Genomic DNA, 24,913 nt, shown 5'->3' on the forward strand with positions numbered 1-24,913 from the left:
TGTTGAAGTATAGAAAATCAACATATTCCAACTTAATCATGAGAAGAAAAAGAAGAAAGAAAAGAAAATATAGGGGCTGAACCCCTATTTCTGTTATAGGAAAAGAAGAAAAGGTGGAAGAAAAAGAAGAAATTAGTATATAAACACACAAAATTAGTAAAGAAAAAGAAGTGTGTTGATTGGACAACATTTTATGTTCTTCCTTACTTATTGGTTCAGGTTTTGAAGTCTTTGAGGGTTCAATACAGCAATTAGCAATGTTTGCGTTGATTAAACCCTAACAAATAAGAAAATAATAAAAAGAAATTAGTATGTAAACACACAAAATGAGTATTTTAGTTTAAAAATGTCTTTTATAATTATAACCTAAAAAAATTAGGAATATAAATGTTTTTTATAACATGCTATAGAAAACTGCTTGGCGATAGGCGAGGCAAGCCTCCAAAGATGCCTTGTTGCCTAGGCGTTGCCTTGACAACTATGAGCAGGAGCTATGGTGTAACATCCCATTTGCAGAAAAATGTTCATTGATACTTGTAGTGAAATACTCCTTAGCATTATCGGACTAAAAATCTAAAAATCAACATGAAACTGAGTGTACACCATATGAGAGAAATCCTTAATGACTAGAGGAACTTAACATGAACAAAGCAAATATACAAATGTATAGCGGTAATAGTCATCAATAGATGTTATAAAGTATCTGTACCCTCCATTGACCGAAATAGTAGCAGTGCCCCACACATTGGAGTAAATAATATGAAACAGGAAATCAAATCTTCTGACTGATTGGAAAAGATGTTATGCAATGTTTTATCAGCTAACAAGTATGGCACTGTAAAGAGGACACTGACTGACTTGAATAAAGATGGGAACAACTTCAAGGTTTCAAAGGATACATGCCCAAATGGTAATGCCACAAGTAAATTTGACTCTAAGGACTCTGATTTTTACTAAAAGAGTCATAGCAGGAGAAGTCTTCAATCCAAAACCATCATCAACTACATAGAAACCATCTACCATATGACCCCTTCCAATCGTCCTCCCTGAAGCCAAATCCTAAAAGACACTTGAATTAGGAGAGAAGGTTACGTTGTAATGCCAGGTTTTTGTTATACTAATGAGGAGCAAATTAACAAGTAATTTTGCCACATACAGAATAGGGGAAAGAGCAAACCCAGAGGGATTTGTCTGCTAGCCTTAGCCAACAACTGGAGTGAGGTATCCGTCTTCTAGCCTCACCTTATCTTTTCCAAACAATAGCTGATATGAATTGAAAAAGATGGGCTTACCAATCATATGGTTGGAATCCCCAAGGGAAGAAGAGTGTAGCAATCTACTACTCTATACTAAAATCCCTATGGCAGGAAATTGATGTTATGGAGACAGTGGTATGGGAGAGTAAAAAGGATGCTGAAATGTATAGAAAGCTAGTGGAGAGAAATAGGGTGTTTGAGTTTCTCACTGGACTCAACCCTGAGTTTGATATTATTAGACAGAATATTTTGGCCAAAGATGAGGTTACTCTTTCACAGGCATATGCTATGATAAGTAGTGAGGAGAGTAGGCAGCAGGTTCAGTTGCAGAGTCCACCTATAGAACATTTTGCACATGCAGGAATGAAACCAAAGGGCCCTACTGAGAAAAGAGAGCAGGTGTGTGAATATTGCAAGAAATCACGACATACAAAGGACACCTGCTAGAAGCTTCATCCTGGACTTCTCCCTGACAGGTCTAAGAACAACAATAACTCTAAGAAGGGCAGTCAGGTGGGAAAACCCAAGACTACTAATGTTGCTACATTATCTGAAGGGGGAAGTAAGGAGAGTGAAGAGAAATCAACCATTGAGCAGTTGGTTGCAATGAAGCTGGACTTTGAAAAGTATGGGAGGCTCCTGAATCACTTGGAAGCTACGGTTTTTTTAGCTCACCCTTCCAGCAGTACATCATCTTCATCAGCTTTCACTCACTCAGGTATTCGTGCTTCTGCAAATCATGCTTCAGTTTCAGGTAATCATAAAATCCCTTGGATTATTGATTCCGATGCATCAGACCATATGACCAGCTTGTCTAACATTTTTTGTTCATATCACCTTCTCTCTGGGAAAGAGAAAATATCCCTTGCCGATGGGTCCCTTGCCCCCATCTCTGGTAAAGGTGATATAAAGACCTCTAACACCTTGTTCTTATCTTCTGTCCTTCATGTCCCTAAGCTTAACACAAACCTCTTATCTGTTAGTAGCTTAACAAAATCCATGAATTGCAGCATAACCTTCTTTCCCACTCATTGTGTTTTTCAGGACCTGCAGTCTCAGAGGATGATTGGGAGTGGCCATGAGGCGAACGGAATATACTTGCTGGACACACCGGATCATGCTTTGAGACCACCTCATGGAGTTGCCTTAGAGTCAGTCGTGTCAGAGTCTGTTAACAAAATTTTATTATGTCATTTTCGGTTTGGTCACTTGTCTTTTTCTACTTTGAGCAATCTGTTCCTAGATATGTTTAAAGGGGTGTCTTTATCGAGTCTTCATTGTGAATCATGTGAGCTGGCAAAGCATTGTAGACATTCCTATTCAATTAGCAATAAAAGATCACTTTCTCCTTTCCATATTGTTCACTCTAATGTGTGGGGGCCATATCATATGCCAACCATGGGAGGCTATAGGTACTTAATCCTTTTTATTGATGATTATTCGCATTACACTTGGATTTATTTCATAAAATCCAGGGATGAAGTACCAGCTATTGTGAAAAAATTTCATGAACTCATCCTCACCCAGTTTAATACTCGTATCAAAGTATTCCGTTTTGACAATGCTAAGGAGTATTTTGAGAGAACCCTCTTCACCTATCTTGAAACTTTTGGGGTTATTCATCAAAGTTCTTGTTCCTAGACTCCACAACAAAACGGGGTGGCGGAAAGAAAGAACAGACATGTGGTTGAGGTTGCCAAATCCCTTTTATTTGCATCCCATGTTCCTATAAAATTTTTGGGGGATGTTGTTCTTACTGCTACCTTTCTGATCAACCGTATGCCCTCCCAGGTCCTTGGCTTTAAAACTCCTTTTAGTCTTCTCTTCCCGGATGAGGATCTCTTTTCCCTTCCTCTCCATGTGTTTGGGTGCACTTGCTATGTGCATATTCATAGTCACCAAAGGCACAAGTTTGAACTTAAGGCTCATAAGTGTGTGTTTCTGGGATATGCTTCCACACAGAAGGGTTACTGCTGTTTTGATCCAATTCGTGGCACCCGATTTGTATCTCGGTATGTCACCTTTGCCGAGTTGACTCCCTTCTTTAACATTCCTCCTGAGGGGGAGAAATCTGACGAGCCCTTTGCTATGTCTCCAGCCGTTCCTCTTCCCATCCCTTGTGAGTCAGATCATGGGGTGTCCACTTCTTCCACTGGACCTACCTCTGATATCCCTGCTCCTCCTCCTGCTTCTACTCCTGCTCTCCAAAGGTGGTAGCAAAGGCAGAGATTCAGACATGTGCAGGTTGTTTCCAACCCTTCAGAAAGCATCTTGCCACTCCCATCATTCTTGAGGTAACAAGTCAGCCCTCTACTAACCCATCTCTAACTATCCCAGATCTTGACCTTCCTATTGCTCTTCGCAAGGGCAAGTGGAAGTGTACAGCCCATTGTATCTCCAAACACTTATCTTACAGCCTTCTCTCCCCTTCCTACTACTCCTTTCTTGCCTCTGTTTCTTCCCATGTGATACCCAGGTCTATACCGGAAGCATTATCTCAAGCTGAATGGAGGGATGCTATGATGGCTGAACTTGATGCATTGCATAAGAACCATACCTGGGATATTGTGGACTTGCCGGAAGGGAAGGAACCAGTGGGTTGTAAATGGGTGTTTACCATTAAATATCACTCTGATGGCTCTATTGAGAGGTTTAAGGCTCGGTTGGTTGCTAAGGGCTACACTCAAATGTATGGCATTGACTATCTTGAGACATTTGCTCCTATAGCTAAGATGACCTCAGTCAGGGTTTTACTTTCTCTAGCAGCTACTTTTGACTGGCCCCTACACCAGTTTGATGTTAAAAATGCCTTCTTGAATGGAGACCTGAATGAAGAGGTCTATATGTCTCTACCTCCAGGAGTGTATGGGAAAGAAATGAAAGGAAAGGTGTGTAAACTACACAGATCTATTTATGGTCTCAAACAATCTCCTCGGGTTTGGTTTGAGAGATTTCAGGTTGCTCTTGTCTCCTTTGGCTACATTCAAACACAATCTGATCATACACTATTCTTGAAGAGAAATGACACTCTGGTGACCTTCTTGATTGTTTATGTTGATGATATTGTGGTCATGGGTAATGACACTGAAGAGGCCAGCAAACTAAAAGAATTTCTCAACTCTGAATTTGAAATCAAAGATTTGGGAGATCTTCGGTATTTCTTGGGCATTGAAGTTGCTCGATCTAAGGATGGTATCTTCATATCTTAGCACAAATATGTCATTGATCTTCTTGCTGAAACTGGTAAACTTGGAGCTAAACCCATCTCCACTCCCTTTGATCCTAATCATAAACTTTCTACTACAGATGGTGAACCTTTGTCTGATAAGGGAGTGTTTCAGAGACTTCTTGGGAAGTTGTTATACCTTTGCATGACTCAGCCAGATATTTCCTATGCATTAAGTGTTATTAGTCAATTTATGCATTCTCCCAGAGATATTCATCTATCTGCTGCAGAAAGGGTTCTGTGCTACTTGAAAGGTACTCCAGGGAAAGGTATTCTATTTGCTAAGCATGGTCACATGAAGCTGGAAGCTTTTACTGATGCAGATTGGGCAGGATGTATTGATGATAGAAGATCCACCTTTGGTTATTGTGCTCTGGTTGCTGGGAATATTGTGTCTTGGAGGAGTAAGAAACAATCAGTAATTGCTAGATCCTCAGCTGAAGCAGAATACAGGGCAATGGCTCATGGTGTGTCAGAATTACTATAGCTACGATCTCTTCTAGAGGAATTGGGAGTGGACTATGAGAAACCAATGATGCTCTATTGTGACAGCCAAGCTGCTATCAACATTGCACATAATCCTGTTCAACATGACAGAACTAAGCACATTGAGGTTGATAGGCATTTCATAAGGAAAAGAGTCTCTTCAGGAGAAGTTTGTTTGCCATTCATCACATCAGAAGAGCAACTGGCTGATATCTTGACCAAGGGAGTTCCAAGAGGGAAGTTGACACATTATAAAAGCAAGCTGGGCATGATTGACATCTATGCTCAGCTTGAGGGGGAGTGTAAAGAGACTGGGCCGAATGGGCCCTAACAGCCGAATGGGCCCTAACATCCTCTCTTGTAATATCTTTTATTTTATTCTTAATGGGCCTGTTATTTATTTTTTGTTTTATTTTCTTTATGTAACTGCTAAGCTGGCCGCCCACTTAAGGGCATTCTTGTCATCATCAAATTTTTAGATCTTAATAAAATAGGGTTAGAGGAGAATGGAGAACATTCGACTCCTTCTCTTACCTCTTCTTTTCGCCATCTTCTTCTTTTGTACTGCTATTCAGACCTGTTTTCTTCTGCTAATCCCTAAGTTTACTCTTGATATTAGAGGACTGATTCACATCTACAACCAAGGACAAAGAATAGAGTGAAAAGGAAAGAGAGTTACTTCGATCGGTATTCTGTTGTTCCTCCTTATATGATGAAGAAAACCAAACAAGGATGAAAGTGCACAGTAGAAGTCCTTTAATCAGATCTAGTGCTCTGATACCATGTTTTCAGTGTTAGATTCCTTGGAAAAAGAGAAGAAAGGAAGAAGAGAAAGAGACAAGTATTTGGAGCTGTCAATAGTGTCTGGCAGAAGCCTCTCTTATTACTTATAATAGGGTGTACTACAGAGGAAAAAGACATAAATTCCCCTCATACTAAGAATAACATAAGAAACAGGAAAAACTCAGCATAATGATAAAGCAAACTACACTACAACAGTTTTACCTTTCAAACAAAAACTGGGTTCAAGAACATGCTTTTTGCTTTTTATTTTCTTTTTTGCTAATGTGGTGACTTCAAAAACATCCATGTTGTAGAACACCCTCTAAGTGATCCATTTGTACTGTGTTACAAAATGATGTTCTATCTTATCTCACTGTTATTTTCCTAAATGCTGGTTTCTTCTTAAATAGTACATCCTCGTTATATTTCATGTATTTTCGATACTGCATAGATTCTTCTATTTTCAAGGTTTATTGCTTCCATAGGTTGCAATCCTAGTAGTTTTCATGTTTGCATTTACTGATGAAAGATTTCAAGTATTAGTAAGTGCCATTGAATTTTATGGGATATTAATATTACAAAGAAGCAAGTCATTCCTGTCATGGTGACGAGGAGAGTGGAAAAGATTATTGAATATTCCTTATGGAAACCAAGGGACACTAAAAAGGAGCAAAAAGGAATCTTGTCTTTCTCATGAAATGGTTAAGGAGATTTCTAATGGGCATGGATAAATAGTGGCACAATGCAGTGAGCAGTATTCGTGGGATATTGGCTAATTGATTTATGTACGAATAATAAATCATGCATCTTTGCCCTCCACTTGGAATGTCATCCCTAGCATTCTTCCGACTTTACTATGATTTGTTAGGTATGACGTTTCTCCAGCAACAGAACCAAATCCTAGGAAGGCATTTGATGGGAGAATAGCATTGAAGGACCATTTGCTTTTCCTAGCCCACTTATAAAGCTAAAGCCATTTTATTCTGTTTCCTTTTCCAATAACAATCTAGACTGGAATTTTGAGCTTAGGAGAGGGTTTGGAGACCTCGAAACCTTGGAGGTCTTAAATTTGATTCATCTTCATTATGGGGTTTTCTTGGACATTTCCAAACTAGGGGACAGAATCTGGACTCTGAAATCTTTTTGGTGCTTTCACTTGTCCTTCTTTAAAATCCATTTCTTCCTCCTCAAATCTCTTGTAGGCTTTCCCTGTCAAAGAAATTTGGAGTGGACCAGTTTCACCCAAAATTAGAGCCTTTTGTTGGGAGGTATTTCTTTTTAAGATTGGCATGTGTGAAACTCTCCAAAAGAGAAGACCTACTGCCTCCTATCATTTGTTTTCTATTTAATGCAAGTGGAGAAAGCAGCTACCACCTACTAATCTCCTTTTTGGATTTTTTGTATTTGGGAAAGGATCTTCTCTTTGTTTGGTTGCAGGTGGGTGCCACCGGATTATCTAGGAAGTCTATTCAAACCATCCTTTCTCACAATGCAAAGGAAGAGGGGATAGGTAATGTGGAGATGTAAGGGCAAAGGTGTTGTGGGACAGTTTAGCAAAGTGAGAACAGAATTCTTAACGAGGGGGGGAAACTGTCCATGAAGCTATCTTGTAGGGCATCCTAATCAAAGTTGTGCATTGGATAATTGGATCAAGACACTAGAAGCCTTGCCCCTTGCTCCAAAGATGCTAGACTTAGAGATGGCAACATGTACAACAGTCATCTGCAATTAGAATCTCTCTTCTTATGCAGTAGAGTCCTCCATGGTTCAACTAGATTAAATTGAACATTGACGGGTGCAGCATAGATAATTCAGGCTACCTGGCTTTTGTGGTGCATTTAGAGACAGTCATGACTTGATAATAGCCATATTTTTAGGTCCTGCATTGGAGACTGAAGTCACAGAACTAGAGCAGAAGTGTTAGCAGTTTTATGAGGATTGAGGTTAAGTCAGCCACTTCAAAGTTGACATTAGAAGCTTAATTTTGGACAAAGGCTCCAAAGTGATAGTGTTAGATGGTGGCATTGCATAAGTATGTAGACCCAGCTGACTTGGGCTGAATCCAGGTTAGACCGGTCCACTTTAAGGTAAACTAGCTAAAGGCCTAAAGTGCTGGACATCCTATAACATTAATAAATCAGCATGTGTTCTAATTAAATATTGGAATATTCTAGAAGAGCAAAGCATCCAGCTAAGCCGTGAACATCATAGAAAGGTAATTAAACATATGCATTAAATGAGTAAATAAAGAACATTCTAGATTAAAGGGTAAATTTAGAAAAGATAAAAATAAGAAAGATCTGGAATGAGAATTTTCCAGATTCCACCCATCCAAACTCTATAAATAGGGGTCTCCATGCCCATCTGGGAGCACTTCTTTGGAACTTCTTGAGCCACTATTCCCCTACTGGTCCATTTCCTCTCTCTCTCTCTCTCTCTCTCGTTCCCTCTGCAGCTAACAATGCCATCCATCTTCAATTGTCAGAATTCCATCTCTGTAAAACTACATGGGCCCAATCCCTCGCTGGAGGGTATGTAGGCAGTCCCTCTGAGGGTCTGGCCACCTCTCTTTGCCCCATTTTCCTCCCCTTCCTCTACTGAAACCATCAACCAACTCCTTGTATTTCAGGGTATAGATCATCCAGTCCATGGCCTTACAGGTAGTAGCTGGCTGAGAAAGATCAGTGAGTATGATTGGCAATACAGAAATGTGATGAGGGAAATCAGGCAACTACAAAGAGATTTGACAATCGCCTAAACATGGATGAGAGGATTGGCTAATGCTCTAGCTGATTTATGACTAAATAAAGGGTGGCTAAGTGAGTAAATTATTTCAGTACCTAAGTATGTAGCCATCTTAGATTTCAAAATTCCCAATCAATTAAAAAACTGTCCTTGAGTTTCCATGGCTGTTTTGGTATCCATGGGTCATCTTTTTACTCTTATTACATGAGTATGTCCTACTTTATTCGGATTTTGTATCAGATAAACAATGAAAAAAGAATGAAGCAAATATCGACTTAATTTCATCTTCAGGAGTATATATGCAAACTGTTTCATTTAATGTGTGATATATTGCTATGTTTTGTGATTAGCATGTCTTTATGTCACAAGACATGTTGGCACTTTCTGTGCTGTATAGGTGCAATTGTTTCATTTAATACGTGATTGTGATATATTGCTAAACTTATTTTGTTCATAGAATAGGTAAGTTAATATAAATCATACAAGGAAGTAGATGTACTAAAGTATATGGAATAGGTGCCTTGAGCTTGTTTGTCTGGATATGATGTCAGCAAGGCTATGATAATGTCAATGTTTGGTTAAGGCAATAAAATTTTCAGAAAATGCATTGTCCTTATCAGATGGTTTATATATTATTGGCTAACATCTTCATCAGGTTTAATACCTAGATTCAACATTTAACAAACTGCCTAGTGGGCACCATCAACTTAGCTTCATTCCTTAAAGCACATTAAGCCTTAAAAAATATGTATTTATCGGGTAAATGCACTTATAAAGTCTGGATATCATTTTCTTTTTGGCAAAATATTTGAGACAAAGTAAGGCCTTTATATCGAAAGCCCGTCCTAGGTAATCTTTAACTTCTTTGCAAGGTCCAAAATATTGGCATCACATATCATATTGGGAAGCTTCGATATGGATACCCTTTGGATAAACATGGATATGGTGGAAAGCCATGGATAGATAAGAGATGTACATTTAATAACAATGAATAAGGTATGAACACATAAGAGATGTACATTTTAATAATATATCAAACAATGTTTGAACTTCCATTCTACTAAAAATTCATTACAGGGCATGTGAAATTGTTGTTAGGTCAATGTATTTGATAGATCCGTCTTATAGTTCTCTCTTTCTATGAAAATCATTAAAATATATAAAATAAACTATTTTTCTAATTTTTTCCTAAAAATTAAGGAAAAAAAATTCACTTTTGACATAACTCATTCTTAGACCAATGAGTTTAATAGATTATTGATGGATCCATACTATAGTTCTTTCCTGCAATGAAATCGTTTATAACATGTAAAAATTATGTTTTATAATTTTTGGACTTTTAGCCGTGGTCATGACCACTGTTATAGGTCCTTAACAGCATCATGCTGTTCCACCGATACCACATACCCATGCCTTCAGATACCAATGCGATACACATACACCCTGTATCAGGTGTATCATTGTCAATATTTTGAACTTTTGCTTATGCGTAGCTTTAGGATCATTACTCATAAAGCCATACCATGATATTTGACTTTGAAAATTGTGATATCATTGTCATCTTCGCGCAAACACTATTTGGTTATAAGGTTGCCGCTAATAAAAAGACTGATGTATAGCTCAATGTTAAAATTGTACTTGTTTCTTTCTTGCAAGCTATTATTTGAATCTGAAATTAGAGGATATAGTAGTCACGTTTTTGTTTTGAAAATTTCCTTAAAATGTTATTTATGTCATATGATGATTTTGTTCCTCAAAATATCGTGTTTAACATTTTGAACTTTTGCTTCTATGCATCGTTAGAATCATTACTCATAAAGCCATACTATGAGATGTTGAGTTTGGAAATTGTGATATCATTGTCATCTTTGTGCAAACACTATTTGCTTATAAGATTGCAGCTAATAAAACAATTTCTGTATAGCTCAATGTTCAAATCGTAATTGTTTCTTTCTTTCAAGCTATTTTTTGCATCTGGGATTAGAGGAGATAGTAGTCACATTTTTTGTTTTGAAAACTTCCTTAAAATATTATTATCTGATACAATGAGTTTGTTCCTGTAACCTTATTATCTAAAAGGGTGCAAAAGTTGTCCTTGGTGGTAGAAGACATAGCCTTGGGATGACATTTTATGAGCCTACAGTGATCAGCAATGTCAACAGAGAAATGCTTCTGTCAAGGTAAATAATTGCACCAATCTTTTTTTTTTTTTTTTTGGAGAAGGTAATGTAACCATGGACCTTAAAACACCCAAGATGTATGAGTGGCTATACGAACTTTTGTTAGCAAGATATTAACATAAAAACAAAATTGATTTGTCAACAAATCTTCTGTACTCTTAAGATCTAAACTACTTTTGGATAGACAGCCAAGTACACAACCCTTTGACTTCCCCAACACCTGCTCTCCTTGATTGAGGAAAATCCTATTATTCCTCTCCCTCCAACCAAAACACAACCAAAGGAATCAGGTCCCCTACAATTCTCCCCTGCTTCCTCAAGCCTCTAGGCTGCCAACTCTGCATGAATGCCAAGACTGAAGATGGGAAGCACTGTAACCAGTCAAAATTTGTGAGAACCATACAACATATTTGAGTTTTATAGGAGCAGTGTAGGAAGAGATGCCTTGCTGTCTCATTCTCCTATAATACATGACATACTCCAAGCCATCCAAATGCATTTCCCTCCTTTGCAGTTTATTGAGTCAAACACTTTCTCCAAGACTGCTGTCCAAACAAAGAACCTAATTTTGGATGGAGTAGCAGAGTGCCAAATTTTGAAGGCAGTGAAATGAAAGTACTCATATTGGTTCAGTTTCCTGTAAAGAGACTTCACTGAAAATACACCACTTTTCTCCCACATCCACCATCTTCAATCTGGAACCCCCAGCTGAGGGCAGATCGTGGGAATTGATTGAACTATCTCCATTCGTTTTAGTCTCTTCTTAAAGTTGGGTCCCAAACCACCTGTCCATTAGCAATTGCATAACAGTTTCTTTCCAAAACTTCTCTGTTTTGTGCCACCATAAACAAGGATATGTCTCCATGAGGGGTTGCTGCCTACATGACCTATCCACCCAAAACCTGATTCTGCTCCCATTGCCCACTTCGTAAACAATTCCTTGTTCAAAATCAGAATGAACCTTCTCAATCCCCATAGGCATGCCAAATGATTCACTCAAATGCCAGATCTGGAAAGAAGCCTCAATTCCACCTTTATTACTTTGGTCTTGAAGAAAGAAGATGCCTGTGATCTAAAGGATTATAGACTTATGAGCCTAATAGGCAGTGTCTATAAAACTCTATCCAAAATATTGGCGGCAAGAATGAGGGATGTGATTGGCAAAATGATTTCATCTTCTTAAGGTGCTTTTGTGGAAGGGAGGCAGATTGTTGACAGGGTTCTTATTGCTAATGAGTTAATTAACTCTCAGCTAAGAGAAGGAAAGGAGGGTATTCTCTATAAAACTCTATCCAAAAATAAATTTTCCATTGAAATGTTTGCCCACAAGGGCATTTTAGTCATTTGATGTAATCTTGTATTCCCCTGTTAAGAATCACTTAACATGGACATTTTTGTAATTTCCACATGTTTAATGAACAGTGCTACAGAGCGGGTTGAGAGGAAGGAATATACATTTTGTATTCCTTCCTTGAAACCTACTTTTCTTCTTCTTCCTACTTTCTACTGTGCAATACAGCTTTCCTAACCTTTTTCTTCCTTTTTCCCTTTTTTTTTCTACTTTATTTACAAACAATAACATGGTATAAGAGCTGTGAACTCGCGGATTACTGTTCACGCCTCTGTTTTGTGCCCTAGGAGTTGAGAACTCCATAATTTCAAGACAAGTTGCTAAAGGGACTGAAAAGGATTGGTTGTCCCTTAGAAAACGAGGCTTTAGTGCCTTGAGTTGGTCAGTTTAAGTTGTTTGTGATGGTGTATTAAGTTCCTCTTTGCTGCAGCCCTAGACGTAAGTACAGGTATGTATCAAGGATCAAAGTATCGGTATCGAGTATCGTATCGGACATCTTGGATATGGATATGCTATGGAAACGCATGGATACGAACGAAAAAAATAGAAACACTTAGATACGCTAGGGAAACACATACATATTCCATAAATTTATTAATAACACTAAATTTAAAATCAAATAGTCACAAATAATGTATAAATACAAAGGAAACGTACATTTTAATGGTATATATGATAAAATATATTAAAATTAATATAGCAGGATGCATAAATATCATAGAATTTTATGGATAATGCATCAATCAAGAGTCCAAGACACATAACATATGCACATATTATATCAATTATTTTCTATTTACTACTTAAAATTTTTTACATTAACAAAAAAGTCAACTAAATATTAAATTCTCAAATGTAAACTAAAATATGATTTAATAATTTATAAAAAAAAATATAATTTCAATTTAAAATATATCAAATCTGTTAAAATTTCTAAGATACATACATGCATACATTAATTACGTTATTAATAGTTTTTTTCTAAAATTAAAAACCATTTTTGGTATAAGTGTTGATTAGTAGAGTTGATAGAATCTATTTAATATTATACTCTCAAATATTTTCTAAACATTTTTTTTTATTTTTGTAAGTATTTAATATGTTGTTATTTAATGTAATGTAAATTAAAATATTAATTAATTAATAATTTAAATATATATATATTAATTTTTTAAGTATTAAAATAATTATTTTATTATTAATATTTTATTTGCATAAATTTCTTGAGATTAAAATCATCTTTTGATTTTAATGTAGATTTGATAGATTATTTGTTCCATTGGTTTATAAAATATCGATTTTGAATATTGTTCTTTATAATTTTTAGTTAAGATTGTTGGACATAAATATATCATTTATTTAAATTACATGTAGTATGTAGATGCTATATATAATAAAAGTTATTTTATTTCAAATATTTTACACAAGAACTAAGTTACCTTAATGGTTTACGACTTGCCTTCAAATTGTTGAACATAAATATATGGTTTACAACATGTAGTATGTTGGGAGACTTAGGTTTGAGTCGCGTGTTTGCTTTAATTTTAATAAACAACTAAACAAGCTTGCACATATCGGTCCATATTGCATGGTATTAGACCAATACGCACCGATACAAGGTGATATGTGCCCGTTTCGACCCGATACACACCGATACAAGGCGATACGTGCCTGTATCAACCCGATATCCATGACTTGCAGTATACACCTCCAGTTGTAGCATATCGTGTGCTGGAAAAGGCCGATACCGGTACGATACGCCCCATATCGGGAGTATCGTGTCGATATTTAAATCCTTGGTATGTGTGTTGAGTTTGACAAGTTTGTGACTATGTGTGGTGATTAGTTTGGTGTGTTGTGGTGTGGGAACTCACTTCCTACGGTGTGTAGATTCCTTTGATGCTCTACAAGCTTGTGCAAGCCGTTGTTTGTTGGTTTCTAGGGTTGCAAACTATTGTAGCAAGATACTATTGTACCCATATTTGAGATTAAAGTTGTTGTAATGTGCTTTCCATCTTGTGGTTGGTGATTAGTGTTATTAATCCTTGTTGTTTGGGCTAAATCCGTGGAAGTATTGTAGCAAGGTACTATGGTACTAATTATGTACCATGGGCTAAATCCGTGGAAGTATCTTTGATTGCTAGAGGGAAGTTGAAATGTCATGGAAGATCCACCTGAGAGTAGGGGTGTCAATGGTATTCGAAAATCCGATTTCGAATTCAAGATTCGACATAATCGAATTGAATTCAGATAATTTGAATATCTAACCGGTTGAATTCGGATATGACCTGATTTGTTTCGATAAATATCCGAATTCGATCGATTATTTAATTCTTATATATAATATTATAAAATTTTTAAATGTTTTATATAATTTATATATAATAATTAAATTATATAAATAATTTATATATTTATATACTTTATATAAATAAAATATTTATTAATTACCTAAAATAATTAATTAGTCAATTTCGAATTCGAATATTAATTTCCAATATCCGTCGGATATCGAATCGAATTTGGATATCAAATTTTTAAATCGGATTCGAATTTGATCCGTTTACACCCCTACCTGAGAATGGATCAGAGGGGTACAATGAATGGGTGCAAGAAAATTCTCAGATTATGACTGCCTTATGGAATAGTATGGAAAACAACATTAGTATTAATCTCATGTTTTTGGACATAGACAAGAAGATTTCGGAGCATACCCAATAGCTATACTCGGGACTCAAAGGGAACATTTAGATGTCGCAAGATTCTTGTCAGGATTGAGATCAGAGTTTAAACCTATGAGATTTCAGGTTTTGGGAAGTGGTGGTCTTCCTTCCTTTCCGAGGTGTTTCTTGTAATTGTAAGACATGCCAATCCCACAATTATCATTCTTCTTAAGAGAAGTCTGCCTTAGTGGTAGCTAGAGATGGTGGTGGAAGGGTTGTTAAGGGGAGAGGTACTTTTAGACGTGTAGGTCGTGGTGGAAGCAAGGAAGAGGTGGTGGAAGAAACTATGGAGGTCGTAGAGTGCACACATTGTGGTCGTGAGGGACACAGTTGCTTTTTGTTATGATTTGCATGGTCCTCCATCTTGGGCTAATCATGCCACAGTTGAGGATGGCATTAGTATGAATGATGCTACTGATGAGCTGGTTTCCATCACTCGTGAGGAATTTGAGAGGCTTCATCAGACCTCTTCTTGGCCTTCCAAGTCCACTGCTACCATTTCTAAGTCAAGTACAACTTGTTTAGTTTCCAGTTCTAACCATTCACCATGGGTAATTGACTTTGGAGCTTCAGAGTAAGGCTGTGTACATCTATTCCTCGCCTAAACCCCACATTGGTAGGAGCCTTAGCTGCCCTTTATGTTTTGTATTTCATTTCTATCATTAGAAAAAGCAATTGTTGTTTATCACACTTATTTTTATTTAATATGGTTAATATAACATATTAGTGAATTTCTATATTTTTTCATTTTTTGTGCTTTAATATTTTTTAATCTTTATTATTTAATTCTGACATCAAGGGTTGACACATTTGACCTAAAAGGTTGCACTCCAGATCTTCTACCCACAAATTGTTTCCACATCCATACCCACGGAACACCACCGCCGTGTATTGGGAACATCTCCCCAAGAATGATAAGGGAGATATTCCCAATGTGCAGTTGTAATTACTCGTGGGTAGGGATGTGGGAACAACTCATATGTAGCAGATCCAAGCCCAAAAGGTTGATCTATTGAGTGTTGACCCACAACCAAATAGGAAACCAATTTCATTTTTGGGTGGTTTTACATTGTGTTTCATTTCTAACATCAATAAAAACAATTATCGTTTACTATACATATTTTTCCTTATATGATTAATATAAAATATTAGGGTTGTGCCCAGTTTTTCTACAATTTTTTTTTGCAATATTTGCATTTATTTCTATTTGACTTGGATGGGGTAATTAATTATTCACCACCGGATGAAAGAACGTTGTCATTTTTGGGTTGATTTTAAACATGGGTTTTATATTACTAAAAGCATTTGGATATAGATCTAATTGATAGAATTTATTTGAAGCAAAAGAAATGATAGGATTTATTAGTGAGAAAGATAGCTTAAATATGGGATTTAATGAGAGAGAATGGGAATTGATACCTTAAATATAAGATTTAATTTGAGGAAATTGAAGTAGGTAAAAAGTAGTTCAAATTACATTTTTTCCCTTACAATTAGAAATGGCCAAATTCAAAGATAAGGGCATTTTAGTCAAGAATAGGATTCAATGGAAGATGATGGGAATTCATAAATATAAGACTTAATGAGAGGGAATTAATTAAGGTGATAAGTAATTTAAATTACATTTTCTACTCTCGTAAACCACAATTAGAGAGGGAACAGATTCAAAAGGGTATTTTAGTCAAACAAAAGTTCCAATCTCATTGGTGCTTTTAATAGTAGTATAGATAAGTGTGTTACACATTTCTAGATGTAATTCTGTTATTTTAGTGTTACAGATAAGAGAGTCAAATTTGGAATCTTTATGAAATTTTGAGTTTTACCATATTTTTAGCAGGAGTATTTTGCTCATTTTCTACGTTGCCCATGGGGTTCAGCCTTGTAGTTTGATTTGCCTGTGCATAGTCGATTTGTATTTAAGTTTAGAAATTAATGTGCTTTATTATTGTGGTGGAAAGTCTGTAATTTTTCTTAATTCTAGTAGAATTGGTCACCCCTATGGTGTCTATATGTATGCAGAAAGTGCAAAAACATGGAGGCTTGTACAAGGTAGGATGCAACTTGGATTGACTAAGGTTGGACTTTTGTCAAAAGTTCAACTGCCCAAGCTCAAAGCAATTTAAAATACTAGCTCGGGCCAACCCGAGTTGCATCCCTGGTACAAGGGTGTTGTGTCATGTTGGATACTTCAATTTTTAGTGTAAATTTCTTATCCAATATTGTAAACCAGCTTTGTCTTTGCTTTATCTGAGTAACAAATTAACAATAGGTGGAGGTATATAGTGGAATGGTATGCGTGGTTTTTTTGTATGCACACTGTTCTTATGGTGAGCGATTCCTTGAGGTTTATTTCTTATGATGTTGGTTCTTAGAATAACACAAAATTCTGGGAAGATTCATAGGTCAGAATAGAACTTTCGAAAGATTTATTTACAATTGCTTTGTCCTCATACAACTTTAATCTTGAACCCAAGTTGCTATCACCCCCTCTACTGGGTTTGCATGGGATTTTGGCTTTTGTAGAGGATTTTATCTATGGAATACAAAGGGCCACCATTGCTTGGTGCAATGGTAAAATCTTGGACGAAAATACCAAAGGTCAGGTCCATATTAGATCTGCCCCTCCCAAAAAAACCACGGATAGCTGGGACCATCATTAGGTAATAGCCCTATAGTAGCTATGTATAGAAGGTGTAAATTATTTTTCTGTATATTTTTTATTTTTAGTATAAATGTTTTTAATTTTTCAGAAATTTCTAAAAAGCAGAAATAATCTTTACGATTTGTGACACAGTTCATTATTCAATTAGGTTCAACATTCTCTATGGTGTGTGATGATACAATTATGGTTTTCAGAACATTGACCTACTGTATCTTTTTTTTTTTTTTTTTTTTTTTGCTTTTACTCTTTTTCAGGGAGGAAGTCTTTGGACCTGTTGCACCAATTTTGCGTTTTAAAACTGAGGAGGAAGCTATCCGAATGGCCAATGACACTAATGCAGGTTAATTGTCCAGACCTTTTTGCATATGTCGTTCCAAGCATGAGATCTTTATAGAAACTTTATTAGTTTGACTGATTAAAAATATCATCTCTGTAGTGATCTTGTCACCATCATCACCCTGATTAAGAATATTTTCCGTCTAACCATAAATAGAGGTGTAATGTATTTGTGGGGGTGGGTGGGTGGTTGCCCACACTGTAGCAGGCCGTGCTATGCCCTGCCAACACATGGGCCTGGGCAAGTTGGGCCTGCCTGGCCCAAAACCCTCAATAGGAAAGGCTAACACGCCTTGTGGCATGAGCCCAGGTGGGCCTGTTCTGGGCCAGATCAGGCTAGGCCGTGGGTGGCACAATTTCATTTAGAAAATTTGAAAAAAGAATAATGAAAAAATTAAAATAAATTAACAAGATAAACAAGAAATTGAAAAATTAAAATTTTATTCCATATGAATTTTGATGTATACAATTGTTTATATATGAAATAATAAAATAAATTTGAAAAATTACAATAAAATTGGATTAATATAGTAAATAAATTTGAAAATAAATAAATAAATAAATATATATATATATATGTGTGTGTGTGTGTGTGGCCCACGGGCAGCCCAACCCACTTTGCAGCTCTAACCACCTAATTGTACAACTTACATACTCGTTGCATATATAATAGAAATATTGATGTTGATTAATGTTGTGTGATAATGAGAAAGAGTATCTACTGAAACTCACATTTAATTGTTTGATGAGCAGGACTAGCTGCTTATATTTTCACAACAAATGTCCAGCGTTCTTGGCGTGTGTCCGAAGCTCTTGAATATGGATTGGTTGGTGTTAATGAAGGAATAATCTCTACAGAGGTTAGCACTCCCTATTTTTTTTTTCCTTTACCCGAGGAATGCAAAGAAGGAAATGTGGGTTTTATGATTGGTTATAACAAGAAGCACGTTTCCTTCTATGTAGGTTGCACCATTTGGAGGAGTAAAACAGTCCGGACTTGGTCGAGAAGGTTCCAAGTATGGGATGGATGAATACCTAGAAGTAAGTCATTGCCAGTGATATTCCATATATCAATTCTTGGCATTTTTATAATATGTTTTCAACTGTTTGGTTGCAGATAAAATATGTGTGTTTGGGGAATATGAACGCATGACATCTTAGGCTTTGTGTTCTGGACCAACTGCTTTTGAGCTTATACATCTTCAAACATGGGTAGGATTCATGTTTTCCTACCTTCTGCCTCCACTGATAAAGAGTGTTTCTTGACAATTCATATATGCAATATGGGGAGTTACCCTTGTTGCTATCTGTCTACCAATTTGGAGAGGTACTAGGATGCATATTCAACCGATTTCTTGAATAAGCACATACTGCTGTGTACTTGAATAAACAGCCGTTTGTGCTTATAATTTATTCTTCCAAGCTTGATGTTCATGTGAGAACAGAAAGAGCCGTAGGATATGTATGCTTGGGTTGAATGCTAGTTACCTCGAGGTTAAACCGTTAAATTTTGGATTACGGTTACATCATTATAAAGTTCTTTTTCCCACCTAATGGTAGGAATTCTTTGTTTTTGTTTTTATTTTTCTCCTGATATTTTAATTAGTTTCTCATAAGGAAAAATTCAATTGATGACTTCACTTGAAAATGTTCAAAAGCCAACATAGAAATCTTCAATCTATTGTGGTGCTTGCTACTCACTGGTCAATATGCGTGCACAATGTAAATTTCTCAATTTCATCGTTTGCCTTGAGCTCAAGGTTCAAAATATTTGTATCACAATTCACATGTTATATCGATAAATTTGGAAATGGATACGTATTGCAATGCACATTGATACAGTGAAAAATATGGATAGACATAGCTATGAGATGACTTTCTCCTACCTTCGTGTAGGGCTTTCTCTCATCTTTCTTCTCTAGTTTCTCCTTCACTTGCTCTCCCCGTCGCTTCATTCCCTGTCGATCTTTCTCCCTCATGGAAGAAGAACTCCTAAGAAACCTCTCCCGTATTTTAGTTCCTAGATCTCATAATCCTGTTGAAGCCACCGAAGATGCACTCCCTCCCAAAACTTGGCAGAAAACTCTATTCTTCAAAATCCTTTCAGACCGTCCTCTAAAAGTTGCAGGTCTTCAAGAGATGATTACGAAGTCATGGAGACTTGAATCATAAAAGATCTTGGACTTCGCAAAAGAGCTATTTAGTATAGATTTCCCCAGCAGCTTTGAACGAGATCAAGTTCTAGAATGAGATCAAGATCTTGGAAAACCCTATGAACCTGACCCAAAAGACGTAGCCAAATGGAGTATGTATGCTCGTGTGCGTATGAACGTTTGCCTAGATATTGCATCCTCTCTGCAAGGATTGGACATGATGTTGGGATTTGGCTGTAGTTTCAGCTTACTATGGGTGCATGCAAAGTGGAGAAACAGAGAATTTATATGCAGCAGGTTGAAGTAAAATACAGAGCAAGAACAAAGCAAGAGAAGGGCTGAAAATCACATCATACGTATTCTGGTTTCTTTCTTGGTCAGAGTCCTACAAGAATATTTTCTTAAGCAAGCCAAATAGAACCTTCTTCAAGTACACTTTTTCAATTAACCCAGATTTACAAAAAGTAGAAAGAGATCCAACTAAAGTTACTTTTTCCCTACTATAAAAAAAGACTAAATATAAAATATTTAATTTTCTAGCACATTAATTGTAACATTCTCCCCCTTAATGTGTTGTTGTTGGATTCCTAATGCTTCTCTTAATTCTTCAAACTTTTTTCTTGCCAATGGCTTGGTGAAAATATCAGCTAATTGCTCTTGGGTCCTGCAATATACTAATTCAATTTATCCATCTTCAATGGCATCTCGAATGAAGTGATGTTTGAGAGCAATGTGATTGGTTCTGCTCTGATACCACTTTGTTGGGTGCATGCAAAGTAAAGAAACAGAGAACTTACATGCAGCAGGTTGAAGTAAAATACAGAGCAAGAGAAGGGCTGAAAATCACTTCATACATATTCTGGTTTCTCTCTTGGTTAGAGACATATAAAAATAGCTTATTGAGCAAACCAAATAGAAACTTCTTTAAGTATGTTTTTTCAACTAACCCAGATTTACAAAAAATAGAAAGAGATTCAACTAAAGTTACTTTTTACCTATTGCAAGAAAAGACAAAATAAATATAAAATATTTAATTTTCTAGCACATTAACTATAACACATGAAGTTGGAACCTGCCGTACAAAGAATCGACTTTGTAAAGCAATCGAAGACTACACCAACCCGGTGATAAGGGAAAAACTCTTGGCCCTTGCAATTGATAGAATAACGAAGGATATTTGTGTCGCCCCAGCTCTGCGAGTGTCTACCGATAGTAAAAAAGTTCCCTTAAGGGGTGCCGGTGCAACTCATGGTGAAGAATCAGATCCCTCCAGTTCACCGGAAATCTCACCGGAGTTTCAAAATCATTCGACGGATGACTGTAGGGTCCATGTCAGCCAACCTCTTCAATTGGAAGGTGGAATTGACACATGTCCCAGTTAATGTGTCTTTCATCTAAATTTTTTTGTTCCGTTAGACAGAATTTATCCATTATTTTATCATTTTTGTCAAAATAATTAAAAATAAAAAACAATGAAAAAAGAAGGTTTCTTCGGAAAACTACTTTGTCTCCCTCTCTCTCAGCTCGGTCTGCTACTGTCCCAAAGAAGGTTTCTTTGGAAATTCGTCAACTTTGCTAGTTGTAGATTCTCGCCCAAGCCTTAGTTGTATCCTGGGAACGGATTTATCTGTAACCCAACAGAAAACTCAATGAAATTGAGTGGGAGCAAATAATGTTCTAAAGACAGCTTCTTCATACGCACCTCAAAGCTTCTCCTCCAAGTCTTAGTAACCCCATTTTCCAATAGTACACACTCAAAATTCAAGCATGTGGCTCGTGGACTTGACTCAATGGTGAACAGTCCAATTATCTCGCATTCCCAACAGGTGGAGGCGCACCCAATCACGCCCCCACAGAGTCATGAAAATCCTTGCCTAGAACTGCGAGAGAATGGGGAGCCCCCCATGCAATTCATCACCTTGCTAAGCTCCTTAGTTGTACATCTCCTGATATTAATCTTTATTTCTGAGACAATAGTTGATGTTGTTGGTGTTGGTAGAGTGATGACACTTTTGAACTGGAACAACTATCATTATGTTGTAGCCTCTGGTCTTTCAGGGGGGCTTTGTTTATTTTGGGTTGATCATATCAAAGGTCGAGTGACTAATTCTTCACAGAACCTTATTATTGTTAACATCACTGATTAGACTGATCGTGGATCTTGGGATCTACTTTGTGCCTATGGCTTTCCAAACAGAGATGAGAGAGGTAAATTGTGGCAGTTGATAAGAGATTACCATGCTTCTTCCAGCCATCCTTGGGCTCTCATTGGTGACCTAAATGCTATTACTAATATTCATGAAAAATCTAGCGGCCAAGCAGTAACAAGAAGATCTATTAGAGAATTTAAATCTTTCATTAATGATTGTCAACTTCTTGATCTAGGCTTTCATGGCCCTGCTTATACATGGACAAATCGAAGATCAGCCCATCTACTCATTCATGAGCGTTTGGACAGATTACCAATTTCTTCTTCTTGGTTTGATTGGTTCCCAAAGACAATGGTTAAACACCTCCCTGCAATTGGCAGTGACTAGTACCACAATCCCATCTTATGCAATTTGGTGGGCTTTCATCGTAGAGTGAAGCCCATTAAGAGATTTGAAGCCATTTGGACAAATTGTGAAGGATACTTTGATACTCTCTCCTCTACTTGGGAATCTCAATCTGGCTCTTTCCAATAAAAGTGCTTAAACTCCAAGTTGTACCTTCAGAAGTGGTTTTAATTAACCCTCCAATTTCCCTTAAGAATCCTAGAACTAAAGAAGCAAATTGAAGATATTCAAAATGGACTTCCATCTTATTCGTTGGCCTCTAATGAAATTGCTTTGAGAGTTGAACTAGAAAAATTGTATGATATTGAAGAGTTGTATTGGGAACAACGCTCAAAGTGTAATTGGTTAAAAAATGGGGATAGGAATACCCGATTTTTCCTTATTTCTGCTACCAACAGAAAAATGAAACACAACATTTACTAGTTGAAATTGTTAGACAATGTATGCCCTTAGCTCCAATCAGATTGTTGTATAGATGCATTTATTGCAAATGAATAAAAGCGCACTATTGTTTCATGTTGATATTGGTATTTTTCTATGTAATTACCCTTTAAACTAGACACTTATGAGACCTGTATTAATTTAGAATGTTCTCAGTCGTTGAATAGACTTGGGGAGTTTATCCTACAAATGATAACACTGATGTGCTACCAAAGAAATTAGGGTAACTTGTCTCAGCTGATAGGATTAGACCCGAAGTACATGTAGTGTGTGTTTTGTTAAAACACTAAACCCGAACCATTTTCTAGTTATGCCTTGGACCTTGGAGATTGATGGGAAAAACTAGAAATATACATATAACCCTTAGACTTAATTATGATATTGCACTAGGTGTTGGATTGTGATGTCTTTGATATGCCAATTAGTGGAATCCATCAATGGTCAAAACCTAGGTATATTGGGACAATATAAAATTCATTTGAGTAGGTGATCATAGTGATAGGATCGGCCCCTTTATTGCACAAAGTGAATGATATGACTTACATTCTCTTTAATGGAAATCTAAATTGTTAGTAGTGGATTTCAACTGTGTTTGAGATTTGGTTTTGCAATATATATATATATATATATATTATTTTTATGAAAAATATTTGCAAAAGGTTTTAATTCCCAGAATCCATCCGAACAAAGAGTGTGGCACTGTACCTTGTAGTTAAGGGAAAAGTTCTTCCCTGTCGAGAAGTGTTTGATCATTATGGGCCTAGAGGTTAATTATAAGAGACCATTATAGGACTAATTACCTAATGAGTTTTATCTTACTTAAGTCCATTATCCTTGGTTCTTCATAGGATGGTTGAATTCAATGATCATTTAGGTGTACATGTTGGCACATATTGAGCCCATAGTAATGTACTCAAGGGTTCACTGTGCTTGTAGTACATTCGGTTAAGCCTTTTCATAGAGGCTGGGCCAAACCCATGTGGACTTATATGAGGTCATTGTAGAGTCTCACGCCATACAAATCAGGCCTAAGTTGGCCATACAACATCTTGGGTCATGAGCCTTTGAAGGAAATGGGCCTAAGGCCCATAATTAATAAGATTAAGTAAGTTGTCACATAACAGTTTATCAAATCTGGGTTTGGAAATGGGTATGGAGCACCCATCCTTTTAAGAGAATAAGGTTTATCTCTTAATAGATTCTAGATCCAAATTAGGTTTGGATAATCTCCTAATTTGATTAGGAGAGTATTCCATAGATAAAAGAAGAAGAAGGCGAACCAGACTAGAAGACCACTCTCTCTTGTTCTCTCTTGTTCTCTCTTCTTCTCTTTTGTCTTCCAAGAAACCCTATCACGACCTAGGCTTTCAAGAACTGATAGAAATCAGTTTTCTTATAATTTTTGCAAGAAAAATTCAGAGGAATCTTAATATCACCTTCCCCAGTTCGATCCAAGCAGTTGGGTTGCAGTTTTGCTAAAATTTGTGTTGTTGAATCAACTTCACCTATACACTGTGCAATCTTCAATGGATGCTGGTTTAGGACTGATTTGGGTGTGAAATTCCACCTTGGGATCTGTGTTTATGGTATCCATATCAGGTATTAATCTCCCTCTTTGTTTGGTTTCAAATCTGGTTTGGTTTAGTGCAAGACCGATCCGAAAAATGCAGTTTTTCAAAACATATGGAATTCGACTCCCAGAAGGATTAGGAGATTTTTGAAATTTCGCCCAGGCAATATGCTTCGGCCATCCATATGATGGATCCTAACCCCTCCAACAAAAATGTGAGAACGACTCCTAGACTTCTGACCCATTTCTAATTGTGGAGATTATTTGCGACTATTTTAGTCTCTGTTCACATCCTTAGCCCCATTTTTTTGACTCCATGGCCCATCATCTGCTAGATAGTTGTATCTCCTTATTTGAAAATCTACATCTTTGCAAGCCTCCCTCTACTGATGAAATTAAAAAAACTCTTTTTATTATGGACCCTCTTAAAGCACCAAGTTCGAATG

At 36.7% G+C, this 24,913-nt stretch overlaps 1 protein-coding gene across 1 annotated transcript in view; it reads left to right on the forward strand.

Annotated features, from left to right (window-relative positions):
• Nucleotides 1–19,311, forward strand: part of ALDH5F1 (aldehyde dehydrogenase 5F1) — an 83,545-nt gene extending 64,234 nt beyond the window's left edge. Inside the window, exons 16-20 of the mRNA XM_010270079.3 lie at nucleotides 10,576–10,676; nucleotides 17,667–17,752; nucleotides 18,502–18,608; nucleotides 18,712–18,789; nucleotides 18,866–19,311. Coding sequence (XP_010268381.1) covers nucleotides 10,576–10,676; nucleotides 17,667–17,752; nucleotides 18,502–18,608; nucleotides 18,712–18,789; nucleotides 18,866–18,901 — 408 coding nt within the window. The 3' untranslated portion in view covers nucleotides 18,902–19,311. The remainder of the gene's footprint in view (nucleotides 1–10,575; nucleotides 10,677–17,666; nucleotides 17,753–18,501; nucleotides 18,609–18,711; nucleotides 18,790–18,865) is intronic.
• The last annotated feature ends 5,602 nt before the right edge of the window (nucleotides 19,312–24,913 follow it).

The sequence above is a fragment of the Nelumbo nucifera genome, chromosome 8 (genome assembly GCF_055504915.1).
Source record: "Nelumbo nucifera cultivar China Antique chromosome 8, China Antique-T2T, whole genome shotgun sequence".
NCBI classification, from domain to species: domain Eukaryota; kingdom Viridiplantae; phylum Streptophyta; class Magnoliopsida; order Proteales; family Nelumbonaceae; genus Nelumbo; species Nelumbo nucifera.